Genomic DNA, 21,494 nt, shown 5'->3' with positions numbered 1-21,494 from the left:
TTGCGGGATTAGGGCGTCGGGCTATAGAGAGATAGATAGATAGACCTAAGTTTTGTTCCTGCACCATTATTTTTCTTTATTATTAATTCACCCAGTGCAGTCCACAGCTTCTCAATTCCAAAGCACATGATACTACTTTAGACAGAACAGAATAGTAGAAATTGCAGTGAAAAAGTTAAGTCACCAAAATAAAGGAGTTATAATTTGGTGTTTTGTGGAGTCGTCACAGGTGTAGTGTGGCGTGGTGTAGTAGTGTGGTGTGATGGGGTGTTGTGTTATCTGGTGTTGTGTAATGCAATGTGGGGATGGTGTTGCGTGCAGACTAGAGTTCCGAGGAAGTGAAGATACTGAGGATGGTGTGGTATATGTTATTCTGCAGTGTGATGGGATGTGGTGTGGTATAGTGTGGCGTGTTTCCTGGAATACGAAGAAATGAAGATGTGGAGGATGGTATGGTATATGTTGTGATGTGATGTGATGTGGTGTGGTGTAATGCGGCGTGCATCCTAGAATACAGATAAAGTGATGTGGAGGACGGTGTGGTGTGGTGTGATGTGGTGTAGTGCGGCGTGCATCCTAGAATACAGATGAAGTGAGGTGGAGGATGGTGTGGTGTGGTGTGGTGTGAGGTGCTATGACACGATTTGATGTTACGCTGTGTGAGATACATGATACAGTACCGATGGAGTGAAGATGTTGAGGTAGAGACAGTCCTCGTGGATGCCGTTTCTGATGCCGTTGGTGGCGCCGATGTACTTAAGGTTCTGTGGGCAGGCTGATTGGTAGTCCAGGGCCTGCCACGTACTGTACCAGTTCTGGACACGTCGTGGGGGCTGTGGGGAAGATATAGACGAATATTAGTCCAGGTCTTCAATTTGGAACACAATAAAATACAGTACTTTTTGTCAATCTAATTTTACCACCTCAAGTGATGCCGTATTATCAAATTTTAGACGATTTTATTCAGCGACTTCGTTCAACTCTGGTATTGCAGGGTTTGCTGAAGCCTTCATTTAACCCCTCCAGTTCGAAAAGTCACATCTTAGCTTAATAAAATCATCGAGGAAAAATAGCAGTCACAAATAAAATATATAGTTCCGGCGTTAAAGAGGTTCCCATCATTTAAGCATCCTTCGTAAAAATGAATTCTTTACTTACGAAAACAGACGAAGCCCTTTTAATATGTTGACGTCTTTTCCTATATTATTCTTGCTTCGTTCAAGTTATTTTATTCAGGTTACAGGAGTCCTCTCGTAGTTCAAGGGTTAGTGAAGGCTGTACTTGGCCTCTCCTGATCAAAGTGTGTCTATTAAGCTAGTGGTAGTGAATGTATATTAATGCCGTCACCATACTCAAAAAGTTTGTCAGAGGTATTCCAAAATCTGCAGAGCTGGCTAGCCTGTCATAGCCTAAACGGGCTTTTTTTAAATCTAGAAACATGACAGTAAAATTTGATAAGATGGGTAAGGGAACACATATTGGTATGCCATAATCTATAGTTTTGCGACAACGTAAACAACCTTTCGTAAATGATCAGCCTACATTGCGATGATCACCATGCCATCATTGTGTAAAAAAAAAAAAAAAAAAAAAAAAAGTAAAATATTAAATATCACTTCCATTCTACATTGTACTGCCGAGTTTGGAGGAGAGGGACTGATAAATATAAAAAGAGCATCACGGCAGTATGAGAGACCAGGTTCCAATATCCGGAATTTCCCTTTTCTTTGTACTTTCACCATGTACCATATGTGGTGGGGTGACGCCAGAAAGAACGACATTACATCATTCACTCCACATTCGCTCAAATCATTTCATACAGTGGACTGAGGCGAAGCAAACTAACAACGTCCACAAGCAGACCCCAATGACTGTTCTGTGATTCTGTTCTTGCCTGTTATAAATCTATGACAGCGAGAATCCACCATATATCACTTCTTTCCAACTCGGTCTCGTTCGTACAGTCTTTCACCCTCCTGGACGCTCAGACCTCTCAGATTCAAGCTCTCCTTCACACCATCCAGCCACCTCCTTCTCAGCATTCACCTTCTCACCCACCATACCGATCTGTCTACTCTCTTTATAAATCTTTATGGGGCCATTCCAGTTAAACAAAGCCTATAGTAAGTCCATTCCAATATACAGTACAGCGTACACTTCCTTGCCTTTCTTTTACTATGCCATTTCCCACTTCACTCAAACTATCCCTTCCAGTCCCATATACTTCAATTGTTTCATTCCCAGCACTTTTAGGCTTTCACGAACCATTACACTGAGGTTAGACCCACTGTGCCTTCATACAAACCCATCTTCGCCAGAGCAGACACTGACCTCTCCTTCCATACACTCATAAATGATTCATTTACTTTCCCCTCTTCTTCCACCATACGTCTTATTTCAAGGACTTTTGTTCCTGCTGTCTCTACTCAGCCCACAAACAGTCCACTTTCTACAAATATTCCCCATGCAGGGTTACATTCATATCGCTGTGCTGTTTCTGTAACGCATTCTCTAAATCTTCATATTGTTCCTCTACTTTCACACTCAGTTGCCTCTTTTTCATAAACTGTTTCAGGCTCATGCACCAATCGCTGAATTTTACCTTCTGAGTCTACGGCCAGACCTACGCCATCCGCAGCGTTCCCCTCTCCCTAAACCCCTTAAACTTGTTCCAGTGACATCTACCTCCCTCACCAGCCTGTACATGAACTGACTGAAGTTAAACAGCCATGAAGACATCATACATCCACGAAACAACGCTAGCTTCAAGTCAAATCACTACAGTCGCGGCGCGTGACTCTGAGGTTGTTATTATCGTGCCCTGGCAACCTACCATTGAAAAGTGCGTCTGATTTCATGTATAAAATGAGACGCACGTGATTCATGTATAATATGTACGTGTATAATAATATTCGTGTATAATATATTTGTGCATAATAATATGATTCGTGTATGATATGATACGGAATCGGACGCACTTTTGAATGGTAGGTTGCCAGGGTACGAGAATGACAACCTCAGAGTCGTGCGCCGCGACTATAGTCCTCCTCACTTTCCACTCGCACAGCTCCCCTACTCATTTGGTAGCTGTTCCGTACTCTCAAAATTTACCCTTCCACCATTTTTTTTTTTTTTCTTTTTTTTTTTGCTACACGTGTCACAAAGCCTTGCAATCAGGTCGCTACCTTTTCCAGATTCAGAAATGTACAAGCATTTGCCGAACCTGAACCTTCTTGTTTGTATATTGTGGTGATCTGGACGTTGCACTCCTCCTCCAGTCATAGTCACTAAATTTTGGATACTCAACCAAAATTTAGTTGGTATGCTCAGTGGAATTAAACCTCAAACATTTGGACATTTCCTTTCCTCCCCTTGCCTTCATACAGTCACAATACATGCATTCAGTCAGTCTTCAGGTACTTCATTTCTGTGCAGGCATACACTGAAAAGCCTAACTAACCATTCGACACGGTCACCTCCCCTCCCCCGCCATCCTCTTTCCTCGGGCTATCTACGAATTGGCAGTAGATAGATCGGTAAATTGTAAACAACATAACAAACGTGCCCATTTCATAATACATACGTCCTAATATGGTTGTCTTGAAACAGTTCTCTCTCACAGTAAAACCACTTTGCTTTACCTGTTTCAAAATTATACCAGGTTTTGTTTATTTTGCTCCTTCTTGGCAGGCGCACACACACAAAATGCACGTGGAAGAGGCACGAGGTTGCAATTTCAAGTGAATGAAGGGAAGAAAATGTGAGCATTGGTAGTAATGTGACAACAAAGGAGCGAATGGAAGAGTAACAGCAGATGTCGGGGAAGATAGGCTAACAGTGTTTCCCATCGCTTTCTCTACGTGGCTATCATGTCTGGTTATATGCATTTCATATTCAGAATAATGTGGTTCAAGCTTGTCCAGTCTCTACCAACATAGGACAAGCATTAATTTGATAATACTAGTTTGTAAGCCAGTAATTTTGGTCTGATGATGATGATTCGACCAGAGAAGACGTAATAGTGAAAAAAAAAAAAAAAAAACATTAAATTTCAGGAAGTCAGACTGAGCATGAACAGCCGTACATAGAAGTACACAACTAGTCCTTTGCGACCATGCACTGTACATTTGGGGACAAAATTCGTCTAATATTTCACCACTTCTGCCTCTCGCTCCTCTGTTCGCTAATATTCACAAGCTGAGAAAAACTCGATATATTTCTCTGGCCATTGATGATTACGATGCATCAGGGAGGAAAGTGTCGGTTTAGGTGTCAAGAAAATGTACTGCAATTTTAGGCGAATTAGTGCGGTGATGAAAAACAGCTTCTTTATATTCATAGGGATTTTGGTGTCATGAGACGCTGATTTTGAGAGTTTCTGAAGTGTAAAATATTTAATGATCCTGACTTTATTTTATTTTAACACCTTCTCTTACGACGTAGTCTTAAATTTATTCTTGCTGTCTCCAGACGTAATAACTCTGCCTTGGAGAGACTACGAATTGAAGGAGTTATATTAGATCGTATTCTCGTCGGTTAAGGAAGCTCCCTAACATCTTTTCTTAAGCGATTTATTTTGCGTATTACATCTTCTTGTCATTTTCTGCGATACATAAAACCTCCAAAAATCGCCATACTGTGCATAAAGAACATACAAAAGGATATTAGCCAGCCATATCCAAAAATAAATCGCTAAGGAAGACGTGCTAGGGAGCCTCATTAACCCCTTCACTACAAGACGTCTCCAGTAAGCTTATTAAAGTCATCTGTAAATAGCAAGAACAGAGTGAAAAAAATAAACTGAAGGAGAGAAATTGTTTATACCATCAGATTAATTCATTCAAGTGAGAGTGACATTTCCAAACAGAGGGATTAGATATACATGTAGGCTTCATTAACCCCTTCACTGCAAGACATCAAAGTTTAAAGGTTCGTCTGGATGTAGCAAGAATAAAGTAATGTAATCGTAGTGAATGGAAAGGGGATGACGTGTAAGGCGGTTGCAGTCTCACGAAACGACTCCTACTGTAAGCCTTTACTGTATTTCTGATGGCTACTTAGTCTTTAATCCGATGACTTTTCCTTAATTAAAGCATCATTAATCAGCCAGTCTGTCAGGCATACTAACTGTAATAACGTTTGCCTTATTTTATTTAATTAGGAGACATTTCGAAAGGGATGAGTCAAATACTGCCTTCACTATTCCTTCACTCTGATGATGTTATTTTTTTCTCGCTTTCTCTGGATGATTTTATTAAGCTTTGAACAAGTTTTTCGAACAACAGAGGTTAGATATAGATCTCAGTGACTCCCTCGCAGTGGCAATGAGTTATTTGAGAGGAACATCTGGAGTTAAGTGGAGAGACTGACTAATGAGGAAGTGAAGGAACGTTGTGGTGTGGATGTGGATGTGATAGAAAGCGTTAGGAGAAATATACTGAGGTGGTTTGGCCATGTGGAGAGGATGGACAGCGAGAGATTAACGAAGTGAGTGTATGCGAGTGAGGTGGAGGGGGGGAGAGGGAGGGGGAGGCCGAGGATGAGATGAAGGGATGGAGTGGAGAGGTATATGAGAGAGGGATGTGTGAGCTGGGACCAAGGCAGTGAAATGGCATTGGACAGGGCGACATGGAGGCGATTTGTTTGTGGCCACCCCTTACGGAACTGAGGCGTCTGGCAAAAGATAGATAGATAGACTCCCTCGCTACGTGCTTGCATTACAAAACTGCTTAAAATTGTCTGGCAGGGAGAAAGATAAACATAAAAGGAAATAATTCATAGTGAAGTGGGGCAGGCAAAGCTTCGGGTGTCAAGGAACTAATAACCCGAGCCTTTATTTCCACACAAACTTACCATCATTCCTTAGGTCAGATTTGGTTTACCAGGAAGCACAAGAAGTACCGTATAGGAAAAGTCTGTCCTCTCCTTCCCGTGTCCTTCCTCCAATAACAAAAAATAATCACGAAAAGGAAATTGATCGTTATCCTAGTTCTAGCCCTTACTGTACCTTAATTTCCTCCCTTTACCTACAGTGACGTACTTTGTATTTCATTCTTGCTGTCAGATTAGGTTTACCAGGAAGCACAAGATGCATAGGAAGTCTGCCCTCTCCTTCCCGTGTCCTTCCTCCAATAACAAAAAATAATCACGGAAAGGAATTGATCGTCTTCCTAATTCCAGCCCTTACTGTACCTTAATTTCCTCACTTTACCTACAGTGACGTACTTTGTATTTCATTCTTGCTGCCAATATACCACTTGATCCAGTTTAGGAGATATTTCGAGGTCGACATACAATAGTATTTCCACCTTAACTTGGCCCAGATTTTCGTCCATTTGCGTCTCTATTCATCTAGCTCAGTGGCAGAAAAAGACAGTGGTTTGGCTGCACGTCCTTTCCATGGCACTTCTTTGTGACTAGCATCATAGTGTAGGGTTATTCTAGTGTTATATCTCAGTATTCTAGATGGAGAGATTGCAATTTTAGGCTAAGTTAGAGACAAAACAATAAAGCTAAAGCCTTCAATATGCTTTCTCACTAGCAGAGGTTGTTCTTAAACTGAATAAATTTCTCCGGTAGTAGCACGAGTAAAATAAATAAATATATAAATAAACAATACTGTCATCAAATTGTGAGGGTTAATGTAAAGGCGATGACGAGTACGTGTTTGTGATTACCTTCCAAGTCAGTGCCTTACGACACTCAGCGTAACAACTGTACAAAGCAGCGTTACGTTAGTCGCGTGAGGCGTGTGGTAACCCTGGCGTGACGTACAGGCGGCCATGCATGGTGTGTTCCTAGAGAGTAAAAATGTAAACACGCAAACTTAGGTCCAGTTAAAAGTAGCTCATTCTCTGCAAAAGATGGAGAAATTGTCTATCGCTGAGTTATTCATTAGTTATTATTATTATTATTAAACCTAGTCATTTGTCTTTTACCCCCCTTTATTTTCTCATTCTGGTCTAACTATAAAAAACGCATACATGAGAGATTCAGTGTTAGTCTACGGAATCTAACCTTCACGCTGCTGTGTTGATTGGCAGCCTCAGCCCGCGGCCAAATCCGGTAATCTCGAATTTGGCTCTCCATTGTATTTTGTTTTTCTCTTGGAGGGAACTGTTATTGCGGGCTCATGGCCTTTGGTTCCTTCTTCCTCGCATAAATGAAAATAGGGGAACAAATGATAGCGATGTGTGTTGAGCGAGAGATATGATTGGGAATACGCTGTTTGAGAAGAAAGATATTTATAAGTATACATGGGTGAGACAGGAGGGTGGAAGGTTTGTTGATAGAGCTTTGATGGACTATGTGGTTGTGTCTAGGAATGTAATAGAAAGATTGTTGGATGTGAGAGTTCTGAGAGGGGAGGGTGGAGGTATGTCTGACCACTACCTGGTGGAGGGAAAGTTAAGAGTAGGTAAGAGATGGGTGAGAGTTAGGAGGGTTAGGTGTGGCAGGGAGGTTTTGAAAGTGAGTGAGTTGGATAAAAGAGAGAAAAAGATAGAGTATCAGGAGAAATTGAAAGATGAGTGGAACGCAGTGAAAGATCGGGAAAATGGCAGTGTGGAGGAGGAATGGCAGTTATTTAAGAGTGCTGTGGTGGGGCATGCAGAAGAGGTGTGTGGTGTGAGACGTGTGGGTGGTGGTGTAAGAAAAGAAAGTGAATGGTGGTGCGAGGAAGTAAGTATGGCTGTGGCTGAGAAGAGACGTGCATATGATGTGTGGCTGCAGAGGAAGGATGAGATGTCATATGAAAGGTATAAGGAAAAGAGGAATAGGGCGAGAAGGGCTGTGCGTGATGCTAAAGTGGCAGCAGATGAGAGGTGGGGTAGGCGGCTGACAGAGAATTTTCAACAGAATAAGAAAATGTTTTGGAAGGAGGTGAAAAGGGTGAGAAAGGGAGAGTCTGGGAAGGAAGAACGAGTAAAAGCAGAGGATGGAAGGATGTTAATTGAGATGGATGCAGTAAGGAAGAGATGGGCAGAGTATTTTGAAAGATTGTTAAATGTAGAGGAGGAAAGGGTGGCTGAGATTGTGGCGGAAGGAAGGGTGCAAGGAATAAATGTGTTGGGAGAGTTGAATGATTCATTGATCACGAAGGAGGAAGTGGAGAAGACAGTAAAGGAGATGAAAACAGGGAAAGCTGCAGGTATGGATGGGTGTGCTGTGGAATGCCTGAAGGGTGGTGGAGTGACTATTGTCGACTGGTTAATAAGATTGTTGAATGTGTACTTTGTGAAAGGTATGGTGCCAAGTTGACTGGGCAAGTGCTTGTGTGGTCCCGTTTTATAAAGGCAAGGGTGATAAGTATGAATGTACTAGCTTTAGGGGTATAAGTCTGTTGAGTGTGGTAGGTAAGGTGTATGGTAGAGTGTTAATTATGAGAGTTAGAGAGGGTACAGAGGGAGTGATTGGTGATGAGCAGTGTGGCTTTAGGAGAGGGAGGGGATGCGTGGATCAGGTGTTTGCGGTGAGACAAGAGTGTGAAAAGTATTAGCGAAAGGCAAGGATGTATTTTGGGCATTTATGGATTTAGAGAAAACGTATGATAGAACTGATAGGGAGGCTTTGTGGACTGTTTTAAGATTGTATGGACTTGATGGTAGGTTATTAAAAGGGGTGAAAAGTTTTTATGTAAATAGTAGAGAGTAAGAGTGAGAAATGCTGTGGGTGATTGGTTTCCTGTGAGAGTGGGGCTGCGACAGGGATGTGTGATGTCGCCTTGGTTGTTTAATATTTACATGGATGGTGTTGTACGGGAGATGAATGCAAGAGTTTTGGGTGGAGGTCTGAGTCTGGCGAATGTTGATGGTGGAGAGTGGAATCTGAAGCAGCTGCTGTTTGCAGATGATACTGCACTGGTGGCTGATTCAGAGGAGAGATTGAGACAGTTGGTACAGGAGTTTGGAAGGGTGTGTGAAAGGAGGAAATTGAAAGTAAATGTGAATAAGAGTAAAGTGATGAAGTGTACGAGGTTGGTAGATGGTAGGGGGATGAATATAGTTTTGAATGGCGAGTTGCTTGAGGAGGTAGAGTGTTTTAAATATCTAGGGTCACATGTTGCTGTGGATGGAAGAATAGATGCAGAAGTGAAGTTTAGAATAAATGAAGTAGGAAAGGTGCTGGGAGGAATGAAAAAAGTGTTTAGATGTCGTTCGCTTAGAATGGATGTAAAGAGAGGGCTGTATGAGGGTGTTGTGGTACCGACTGCATTATATGGGGCTGAAACATGGAATATGGGTGTAGCAGAGAGGAAAAGTTTGAATGTAATGGAGATGAGGTGTCTGAGGAGTATGTGTGGAGTGACGCGTATGGATCGAGTGCAGAATGATGAAGTGTGAAGGAGAACTGGAGTTGTTCGGGAGATGGCTGGTAGAGTTGAGCAGAGGGTGTTGCGATGGTTTGGGCATATGGAGAGAATGGATAATGAGCGATTGGTGAAAAAGATAACTAGATCTGATGTGAGAGGTGTAAGGCTGAGAGGGAGACCACGAATAGGATGGATGGACAGTGTGAAGAGAGCGCTGGATGCGAGAGGGATGTCTGTTGAGCGAGGAAGAATGGCTGTGCGTGACAGAAATAAATGGAGAGAAATTGTGAATAAGTGATGACGCAGCCCTGAGGGGATATTCTCCCGCATTTGGTCTGATCAGCTTCTTCAGGTCAGGTACGGGTAAGGGGATGAGTCTGTTATGATGTGGCAGGGGTAAACCAGCTCTGCTGTCGGACCCTGCTGCGGATGTCACTGATTGCATTGCGCGGTTGACCCTTGTGCGGTGTGGTGCGGTGAGGATCTGTCCGTTCTCCCCTTTGGGGCTAAGATGCGAATGAATGTGTTTGAATGGATGAGTAAATGGGGAGTGTGTCGTCCTGTCTCGGCTACCTCCCTTTCCTTGGGGGAAGCAGCCTAGGTATATAAATATAGATAGATATTCTTGCTGCTTTCAGACACTTTTATTTAGCTTAGGCGAAATTTTCTGACTGGAAAAGTTAGAAATATCGTTCATTTACCTTTTCAATATGAGGCATTTAATACGATCTGAGTAGAAAGAATAAAACAAAAAATGTCATCACACAAAGAGTTTGACCTACTCAGCACTTCACCATTAACAGGGTTTCTTCCAGTCCAGTACAACAAGCCGCTTATGTGACCACTACAAACCCGGTACGTACCAGGAACGAAGATGATAAAAGTAAAATAAGTATAAAGGAGCCACAATCAAGTCTGCAACTGCCGGACTGGTGGAGGTATCCAGTCTGAACGCGGTATCTCAAACATATAATCATTACCACATTATAACTATTGTTTATTTTTACAGGAAGATATACACGCACGACTTCTTTGTTTTTCTTTCCTCCTCCTTCCTGCAGAAAACAGGTATCACGTTCTTGTAAGATTTCTCTCTCTCTCTCTCTCTCTCTCTCTCTCTCTCTCTGTGGAGGATTAAGTGATATGCAAAAACGGCACTTTCCTTCTCCTTGTCCTCCATACCAAAATAAATCACATTTCCATCTGTCTGTCAATAGTCCGATGCCTTAATCCCGGATGGCGTGGCTACCAACAAATCACCTCCATGTCACTTTTCCTCCGCGATCAGGCAGCCCTCCCTCCAACGCACACCACCCTCATTCATACCTCTCTATTCCTCCACCTTACTCCCGTTCTTCCCCTCCACCTCCACCTCAGTAGCATACACTCTCCTTGTCTTTCTTTCATTCTCCACATGACCAAACTAATTCAGTGTACTTCTAACGCTTTCCAGAACATCACTTCGACTCCACAACGTTCCTGAATTTCCTTATTTATCGGTCTGTCTCTCCATTAACTCCACATACTCCACTCTTGACTTCTGTTCTTTCAACTTTGGCCTCTCGACGCTTTTATCCTGTCTCTCTGTGTAACCTATCCAGTGTCATTTGAACCCCGAGAACAGTTTAAAGGAGAATTAGTAGTAGTAGTAGTAGTAGTAGTAGCAGTAGTAGTAGCAGTAGTAGTAGCAATAGTAGTAGTAGTACTTGCGGTGGTGGTGCTGGCAGTAGTAGTAGCAGTAGTAGGAAAATGACAAGTACCAGCAGTGCTCGACAGAAAAACGCAAGTGGTGTGAGGAAAGTGGGTGAGGAGGAGGGTAAAGTAGGTCAACAAGCGTCAAAGGATGATGGCGGGGTGGGCGGGTCAGGCCGCAGTTTAGAGGTCACGGCGCATACCACCACGCAGTTTATTTAAATCCTTTGGCGTAGACCTGCAGGAAATACAGTGCGTACATCTGAGGATAATGACACTGATAGTCTTTTTAATCTAACTCTTGCGTAATCTGAAATGTAGTGTTGGGCTCTGAATATCTCGCCACTGGGTTGTGAAAGGCATTGTTGATTGTCTCGCTAGTTAGTGTATGGCAATGGATCTGTACGAATGTCCTAAACTATTAGTGATGTCACGGAGTAGGAGGCTTGATCGGAGTGCTGTTTAATTAACCCCCTAGCTGCCCAAATACTCTTCAATTGAATGAAATCGTGTGTTAAAGCCTGAACACAGTGCCTAAGTTCAACCATCGCAGTGGAAGCATGAACACCCTCAGGATCATTGTGTATTTTTATGCGTTATACTTGAAACTGCCCGACGATTTTATTCAGCTAGGAGAGACCTCTTGTTGAAGGAGGCCTTTTACAACCAGACGATTTTATCCAGTTGGAGGCCTCTTGCAAATTGACTGCGGAACTGTTGTTAGGCTCACGCACATTGTATGAAGTAAATCAAATTGTTGCTGGATACTGCAAGTTTCCTGAATCCAAACAGTTATCATCATCATCATAGTCACCATCATCCTATTTCCCGCTAGTAAATGAAGGTGATAGATACAGAACTAAAGTAGGAACTGGAAATCCGGGAAGTCATCATCATCATCATAATAACCTAATTTCCCACTCATGCGCGGGCTGGGTAGGTTACAAAATACAAGATCCGAAAGGGCATCATCATCATCATCATCACCATCCTATCCCATCCCTGTTTCCCACTGTAACGAGATGAGAGGTACAGGAAATCTCAGAGAAGAAATCAAACTGCAGTGAACACTAAAGTGATAGTCTCGGAAATGCTTGGTAGGCGGCTCGTCTTCCTGATAGGCTGTAGGAAATACTGATTATTATCTATATCCGGTTATTGCCATTGTTTTAAATAATCTGAACACTTGACTCAATAACGACTGGTAATTTCTTTGATTTAGTGCTTCCTTTGTTTACGAATCTGTTTGCATTGAGTGTAAGAGTATTCCTCCTTCATCCATTTTATCTTTGTTTTATTATTTTTGTCCTGCGTCCTTCTGAACATGGCAGTTGTCGCACATTTTTTCGTTGTCTTGACCCCGATGATGTATTTTCTAATGTATTACTGTTATCACCTGACGATTCTATTCATCTTTAAAGAAGCTTCAAGTGCGAGGAATCTGAGTCATTAACCCCAGTAGTTGTAAAGTTCTTCCCTGTTAAATAAAACCGTCTGGTGGTAGCAGTAAAAAAAAAAAAAAAAAAAAAAAAAAAGTAATCGAACTGACTTGAAAAAAGACGCAAAACGGGAGAGTTATAAATCGCAAACAGTCCTAATGTTCAAAATTCACTCCCCTGCTAACAGTATTGGATGGAAAAGCCCCGAGTGTAAGCTACTGCAATTAGATCCTTATTAAATTCCTGTGCTATTGAACAGGGGCGTAGTCAGGTGGAACCAGAATTCCAGTCATAAAATGTGTAAATATTTGCTTGTCCCACTTCACTGACCATGTGTTGATAGTTCTCCCACTTCATTACTTCTTAAAAATTATGACACTACTTCTCCGCTTCTTTAGATGATGATGTTGATGATGATGATGATGATGGGATGCAAGCTTGGAAGGAGTGTCCACATTTCATGGTCGAGTAAACGTTTGCACTGAACCCACCCAGGAGAAAGTACAACCTCGATAGACTGAACGCGATGTTGCCACGTCTACATCAAACGGACGCATAATCTTCACATGGTTATATCAGCAAGCCGCGCTAAATTTTCCCTTCCCACGATGAATACGCTTATTTAGTCCAGCCTAATTCACTCTGACTTAACCTAGAGTCTCCTGGAAGAGGAACAAGTGAACACCCAAAACTGTTCAGAAATCTGACACCTGCAACTTGCTTACCACTCTCTCCTCGCGATCCTTTCCTTGGCGTCCACGAGAAAAGGATTCTCATTCCACAGGCGATATTGCATTCAGTACTGTGAATCGAAATATTCTTTGGGTAACTTAATTTGTATAGAGATGATGACCTGATGGTGGATAGGCCTTACACTGCCAGTCAGCCAGCCCTGGTCGCTTGCCAAGGTCATAACATTCACCACACTCCCTGGCCCAGTAGTGCGTAGTTTGTTATTGCTTCTATTGTAAGTATATTGAACTTGGCCGGAAGTCTCATAATTATGTGGCATTGTCTCAGGCACTTTCAGTTACACTCCAGCATTTTTGGATGTTCCCCACTTTTCTTCATAATAATACCTCACACAATGTAGGTTAAGAACAGGGAGCACTAAAAACGTGTAATATATATATATATATATATATATATATATATATATATATATATATATATATATATATATATATATATATATATATATATATATATATATATACTAACAAGGGTACCCGCGTTACCTTAGCAAATACCAACGATCATGCATACCAGCAATGCCTGGGTCTTCCTGCTGGAGAAGACCCCCGGAGTCCCTTTTTACCCACTGAACATAATTATGTTCCTCATTGGTCCCATATCCCCAGGAATATATTCTCCATGGATCTATTCCTACCATGGGCCTATTATCCCACTACCCACCTACCCACCAACTCTCCTCAATCATTCCATCCACCATATCCCACCCACCAGTCCATCTTTTTTTTTTTTTTTTTTTATGCGAGGAGCAAGGAACCAAAGGCCATGAGCCCGCAGTAACAGTTGTAACAGTTCCCTCCAGGAGAAAAACAAAATACAATAGAGAGCCAAATTCAAGATCCGATCATTTTGAGATGCCTGGACACACTGCGTTTGAAAGACTGGAGATCATAGGCAGCAGGAAATACAGACAGAGGGAGACAGTTCCAGAGCTGACCTGTTGCATAAATGAAAGACTGGGAGTAACGGTTAACTCTTGCATTAGAGAGTTGGACAGAAAAGGGATGAGAGTTTGCTGCCAGATGGGTGCTACGCGCCTGTCGTAGAGGTGGAGGAATGCAAGCAGACAGTTCAGAGGAGCAGTGACCATTAAAGTAGCGATAGAAAAGAGATAAAGATGCAACAGTGCAGCGAAGAGACAGAGGTTGAAGGGAGTCAGTAAGAGGAGGAGAGTTAATGAGACGAAAAGCCTTTGTCTCCACCCTATCGAGAAGAGCTGTATGTGGGGAGCCTCCCCACACATGAGAGTTGTACTCCACACAGGGGCGGATAAAACCCCTGTATAGAGTCAACAATTGTGCAGGGGTAAAGAAAGAGCGGAGTCGGCTTAGCACACCCAATCTCTTGGAAGCAGATTGTACAAGAGACGTAATATGATCTTTCCAAGATAAGTCCCGAGTAAAGGAAACCCCAAGCATGTTCAAGGATGATGCAGGATTAAGCTGAATATTATTAAACATTAGTGGGTATACCTGTGGAAGATTTTGTCGGGTTGATAGGTGTAAGAACTGAGTCTTAGATGCATTAAAGACAACCATATTATTTTTACCCCAGTCAGAGATACGAGCCAAGTCAGACATTAGGTGTGCCATAGCCTCATCCCTTGTTTGTTGAAGTAACTGTTGAGATGGGCGTTGCGGGAACCAAATGGAAAGGTGAAGGGTGGAGTCATCAGCGTATGAGTGGATAGGGTTAGATGTACAGCTTAGAAGATCATTGATGAATAAAAGGAAGAGAGTTGGTGATAGGACAGAGCCCTAAGGAACACCACTGTTGATAGATCTAGGAGAAGAACGATGGCCGTCTACAACAGCGGCTATAGAACGACCAGAAAGGAAGCTAGCGATGAAGGCACAGATAGAAGGACAGAAACCGTAGGAAGGCAGTTTGGAAATTAAAGATTTATGCCAGACTCGATCGAAAGCCTTTGAGATGTCAAGTGCAGTGGCAAAGCTTTCGCCAAAGTCCCGAAAGGAGGATGACCAGGAGTCTGAAAGGTAGGTGATAAGATCGCCAGTGGAGCGTCCCTGACGGAACCCATACTGACGATCGGAAAGAAGGTTGTGATAGGAAAGATGCCTTAAAATCTTTCTATTAAGAATTGACTCGAAAACTTTTGAAATACAGGATGTTAAAACAATTGGACGATAGTTGGAGGGTTGGGAGTGGTCACCCTTCTTTGGGACTGGCTGAATGAGAGCAAACTTCCAGCAAGAAGGAAAGGTACAATACAAGTTGACAGACAAAGGCGAAAGAGTTTGCCTAGGCAGGGTGAAAGCACAGAAGCACAGTTCTTGAGAACAACAGGAGGGACCCCATCAGGCCCATATGCCTTGTTAGTACTGAGGCCAGTGATGGCAGAAAATACATCAACTGAAGAAATTTTAATGTCAGCCATGAGGAAGGCAGAGGGGGGAAGTGATGGAGGAACAGCACCGGAATTGTCTAAGGTGGAATTGGAGGAGAAAGTCTGTGCGAAGAGATCTGCTTTATCAGTAGAAGAAATAGCTACAGAACCATCAGAGTAGAAAAGAAGAGGGAAGGATGATGAGGTAAAGTTGTTAGAAAGATTTTTGGCAAGGTGCCAGAAGGAGCAGGAAGAATTCGAGTTGGAGAGTTGAGAGCATTTAGTATGGATGAAATTATTATTAGTAGAGTGAAGAACAGACTTAGCACGATTCCGGGCAGAAACGTAAAGATGATGTGATTCAGGGGTGGGTTGGCTCCGGTACCTTTTGTAGGCCTTCTCTTTGTTGCGGACAGCATTAGAACAAGCGTGATTAAACCAAGGCTTTCTTGCGTTAGTCAAAGGATATGAGAAAGGAATGTATGCTTCCATGCCCGAGAGAATAACCTCCGTAATGCGCAAGGCACACTCAGATGGCTCACAGCCATGGAAGCAATAATCATTCCAGGGAAAATCAAAGAAGTACTGCCTGAGGGCCTCCCAGTCCGCGGCTCCAAAATGCCACAGACGACGTTTCCCTGGAGGGTCCACAGGCCGTACCAGAGTGATAGGACAGGTTAAGGTAATAAGGTTGTGATTGGAGGAGCCCAACGGAGAGAAAAGATTAACAGAGTAAGCAGAAGGATTAGTTGTGAGGAAGAGGTCAAGTATGTTGGAGCTCTCTCCAAGGCGGTCAGGGATACGGGTAGGGTGCTGTACAAGCTGCTCAAGGTCATTAAGGAGAGAAAAGATGTAGGCTTGTTCACCAGGTGGATCCGTGAAAGGAGAGGAGAGCCAAAGGTGGTGGTGAACATTGAAATCTCCAAGAATGGAGATTTCAGAGGAAGGAGAAATGGACAGAATGTGTTCCATCGTAGAAGTAAGATAGTCGAAGAATTTTTGATAGTCAGTAGAATTAGGGGATAAGTAAACAGCACAGATATATTTAGTCAGAGCATGACAGGAAAGCCGAAGCCAGAGTGTGGAAAATTCAGAAGAATCAAGTTCGGGAACACGAGAGCAAGATAAGTCGTTGCGTATGTATACACAACAGCCACCTTTGGCTTTGAAATGAGTATAGAGAAAGTAGGAGGATACAGAAAAGGGTTTGTTGTCAGTTGCCTCAGACAGCTGAGTCTCCGTTAGAAAAAGAAGGTGAGGTTTAGAGGAGGAGAGGTGGTGCTCAACAGAGCGAAAGTTAGAAGAAAGGCCGCGAATGTTGCAGAAATGAAGAAGAAGAGAGTCAGACAGTGGTTCCAGGCACCTCGAGTCGTCATCGGGAGAGGGGCGGATGGTGGGGGCATTTATGGTCCCCCCCCTTGGGGACTCCGAGGCTTGATAAATCGATGCCATTTTTGGTGAATTTTGAATAGGAAGTATAGCGTGTACTGTGCATGTAGTTTGGTGAAGATAGAGAAATTTGTACTGGAGAGCATGCTGGCCTACTCTCTGTGTAACTGAGACACTGAAAAAGTTCAGCAAAGGGGGATGGTCAGGAACTAGTCCTGAAGGCTGATGAAACGGGAGCTCCAGCACTCCCTGTCATCAGCTTTCCATCCACCTCGGGAGTACTGCCCTGCTCGACTGGTGCTACAGTCTATTCCTCATCTACCCATCCACCCCGTTGTTGTCAATGATGATATGGCTATAGAAATAAAAAACTTACAGTAAATGGCTGCCATGTTCCCAAGATTCTAATTAGTTCTAATCTTGGCCATCAGAAAGGCCATTTTAGCAACTGTAATACAGTATACTCATTTAAATTCGTCGAAAGTTACACCTGTTACAGCTGTTCAGAGAGTTCTATATGCATCCCCCTCGATTTCTATAGACGACGGACTAACATTCTCATTTTCTTGTGTTTATATTATATATAGATAAGTAGATAGATACATAGATTATACACACACACACACACACACACACACACACACACACACATATATATATATATATATATATATATATATATATATATATATATATATATATATATACAATATATATATATATATATATATATATATATATATATATATATATATATTATAAAGCGAAGAAGTAATAAGTAGGTAGGATGATAATATTTACTTTGTGTGTGTGTGTGTGTGTAGAGGACATGAAAGTACTGCAGTTGCTTTTCAGGCGTAATGTGCTCCATATAAGTACCTTGCTCACAGGATTTACCAGAATCAGATTGGTCTAAGGAGAGTTAACATTATGCTGTCAGTTAACCTCCTCATTATGGGGACAACTGTGTATTTCATCTGCCACACGAGAGAGTGAGTCACAGTAGCCTGAGAGAGTATACTGTCCCCATTAACTTTCTCATGACCTGGACACTACAGCTGCATTCCTCCTAACACCAGACGATTATATTTAGATGAGTGAGATAGTTTGAGAGGTAAGTGCATGTGTGTTCAGTGAAGGGCAGTTGACATCTTTTTGTACCCCGAATTAGCTGGAGACACTGTCCTTTAAAACACTGAAGGATCAGTGTTCATAAAGTAACAATCTATCCATCGATCTACAGCCCGACGCCCTAATCCCGCAAAGGGTGACCACAGACAATACGCCTCCCATTCGCTGTCACCCATCATTTGACTGCCCTCCCCCCAGCTCACTCCCCCCTCCCTCATATACCTCTCAACTCCATCCCTTCACCTCATCCTCGCTTCTCCCCCTCCCTCTCCCTCCCTCCACTTCACCTACATACACCCTCTTAGTCTTTCATTCTCCATTCTATACGGCCTCCCACAGACCTATACTGTAACGTAACCAGTATTTAAGATAACGACGTATCCATAGCAGTTATAAAGAAATTATGAATCATTTATGAATATTTTTAACGATGTTTAATTTGGTCGCGATTATTTGGTATCTGAGTTACGGCGAACGTATATACAATTTTATACTCAAGTTATAGAAAAATAAGTTGATAAACATTTCCCATAGTAGTTGCCAATAATAATGAGTCATTCTGTGTTTAATTCTTTACGTACACACTCTTTGTACTGTGATCTTGAAGGGTTGGGTAGCTGTATGAGTGAAGGTAAAAGTATAAACAAACTGTCCTTTATACAAGCATCAGAAAGTTTATAAGTAAGGCTGCCACCAACTGTCACTTCCGTATGCGGAATAATCTGACGACGCAGCCTGCTACACCACACCTCAACCTACCTCCGTACCTCATCCACCCCTTACCCCAACCCAGCCTGCGATCTTCTGTCTTCTGCCTCTTACACTCTTACTAACACTTCCTCTCTCCTTTCTCAAGCGTCAGTGAAAGAGAAAGCACGCAGTCACTATCTCCCACAGACCCGTAATGTACAATATCTTAAGGCCTATCCCTCCTCCACTCTCTCTTCAATCCCCCACCCCCTCCTCCCACACCCCACTTCCACAACCAACTGGCAACCCTCCTTTCCCCCACACTCTCATTCACTTCCCCTCTTTTTTCTCAAGCATTAACTGGCAAGGGAGAAAAAAAAAAAGTCCAAACACTACCATGGGACACAGCACGCAACCACCATAGTCAAGGTTCATATTTTCAGCTGCAATTACCGAACAGACAGGGGGAAAGTGGATCCTGCCCATTTGTAGCTGGGAATACGACGATAGTGTGTACCACAGCTTTTGGACGTTCCTACATTCTTTCCTTTCACAACCTGAAACCAATGACGATCATACATATTTAACACAGATAAGATAAAGAATGGGCCGCACTCGCTTAGTTTATCAGCAGTGTGTGTAAGGGTTGCCAGTTTAGCTTATTTTATTAGCTACATATGAGATAGTTTAGTTTTTCTTTCTCGTGTGTGTGACCTTTGCCTAATTTTAGCAATATTCTCGCAACTCATGTTATTCAATGATTTTGTATGTGGCTTGTTTCTCACACCTTATGGATGTAAATTTAGCGACCCTCAGTGAGTGTTTGGCAGCTCAGTGTGTCGTGGCTTGTACGGCAAAGTGGACTTTTATCTCACACACACACACACACACACACACAAGGGTAAAATACTGTAGGTAGCTTTCTGCAGTGTCAATATTTCTCTGGCCTATTTTCTACATTACTACCTTTTTCCTACTTTCTACCTCTCTCTTGTTTACTTGTTTCCTCCTCTTTTGATGTGTTATGTAAACTAAATATGGAACTAGTCTTGCTTCAAAATCATTACGAAACCTGATATCGCAACCGTTTCAACAGTTTCCCATGTCCATCTGATGTAATGCTAAGGAATAGCAACGGAGCTCCTATATTCAAGAGTGACTGGGAATAATTACAAGGCTGTTTGAAGTAACGAAGAGTTGCTTCATAACACATGAATAATGACAGCAGCGTTCGTACCACAAAAGAAATTCCTGTCGTTTGTTTCTGCACTGACAGTAAGATGCATGACGTAAATTTGGAGTCAAAAGTTTTAGTTACGATTAAAATGCCATCTTCGTTTTTATTTTAGCCATCTTCAAATTTATTCTTTTCAGGAGAATCTTCGAATTGCAGTAGTAGTTAAATAGAGTAGCTTCAGTTAAAATTAAACCCTTCACTAATATGATGCTCGGCCAGACAAATTGCTAGGGAGCGGCATGTAAATAAAAACTGCGTCCCCGCGCAGGTGTTAAAATTAGTGACTGAATTTCAGCATGTTAGTTTCCTGATTGTTTTTAGACGCATATCTCTTCCAAGAGGGCTCAAAATGTGCATCCAAGAGGACCTATAATGTGTACCTAACGGGACCCAAAATGAGCATCCACGAAAACTCAAAATGCGCACCCAAGATAACCCAAAATGAACATCCAAATGAACCCAAAATGTGCATCCAAGATAACTCAAAATGCGGATCCAAGAGAACCCAGAATGTGCATCCAAGAGAACCCAAATGTACACCCAAGAGGACCGTAAGTGTGCACTCGAGGGCTGAAAAACGGGCATCCAAGAGAGCAAACAACGTCCACCCATGAGGACCAAAAACGTGGTCCAAAAAAGATGAGAACGTATGCTCACGAGGACCAAAACCGTCCATCCAAGAGGCCCAGAAACGTGCTGTAGAGGACCAAAATTGTGCACTTAAGAGGAACAAAAACGTGCACCCAAGAGAATCAGGAGCGTGCACCTCGGCAATGCATGTTGTTTCCTTGTCAACAGAGATGGCTGGGTTCCGTTATGCATCTTACGTGTTGTCTGTGTCTGCCTGTGTGCGTGCGTGAGCGGAACAGGAAATACAAGTTGGTCTGCTTTCTTCACTCTTAAATGGCAGGGTAATTCTCAGCTGAGGAAATGCATTTGTTGTCTGTTAGGAGATGATTTAATAGCCGAAAAATAAAGGAGAGATGGGTAGATTAGCGACATGCAGGGACAGCGGAAGATCGAGAGCTAAATCATTACTGCCTTATACACAACTGGGGTTAAGGGAAAGATTTGTTAGTTTAGCAGACTATGTGAAACGAGGAAATTTACTGTGATTGTGAAGGAGTGAGACGCAGCAGAGTGGCAACACATACAGGAATGAAGAGTGACCTAAATGGAGGAGGTCTGGGCGAAATTAAGTTAAGGGGTAGTCAAGAGATGGAATTCTAAGGTCTAAAGCGAAGTATAGCATTGGAGAAAACATCTGAGGAGTATGGAGACAACAAAATTAGGCCTGTCCAAAGGAATGTGTGTGTGTGTGTGTGTGTGTGTGTGTGTGTGTGTGTGTGTGTGTGTGTGTGTGTGTGTGTGTGTGTGTGTGTGTGAAGGTATAGTGAAGCAAAGGTGGGACCATATTACAAAAGAACAAACAATGGAAATGGAGGGAAAAAAAAAAATGCTGAGGAGGAATGAGCTGTGAAGGGTCAAATTGGTCGAGAAAGTGAG

General features: G+C 42.6%; 1 protein-coding gene across 1 annotated transcript in view; it reads right to left on the bottom strand.

Moving 5' to 3' along the window:
• The window catches only part of Gli (carboxyl ester lipase-like protein Gli), a 108,073-nt gene that overhangs the window by 43,444 nt on the left and 43,135 nt on the right, over positions 1 to 21,494 (bottom strand). The window contains exon 3 of the mRNA XM_080277499.1: positions 681 to 833. Coding sequence (XP_080133625.1) covers positions 681 to 833 — 153 coding nt within the window. The remainder of the gene's footprint in view (positions 1 to 680; positions 834 to 21,494) is intronic.

The sequence above is a fragment of the Coenobita brevimanus genome, chromosome 70 (genome assembly GCF_032717465.1).
Source record: "Coenobita brevimanus isolate Jiangsu-jjx chromosome 70, ASM3271746v2, whole genome shotgun sequence".
Lineage (NCBI taxonomy): Eukaryota > Metazoa > Arthropoda > Malacostraca > Decapoda > Coenobitidae > Coenobita > Coenobita brevimanus.
This window is presented reverse-complemented; position numbering and strand designations above follow the sequence as displayed.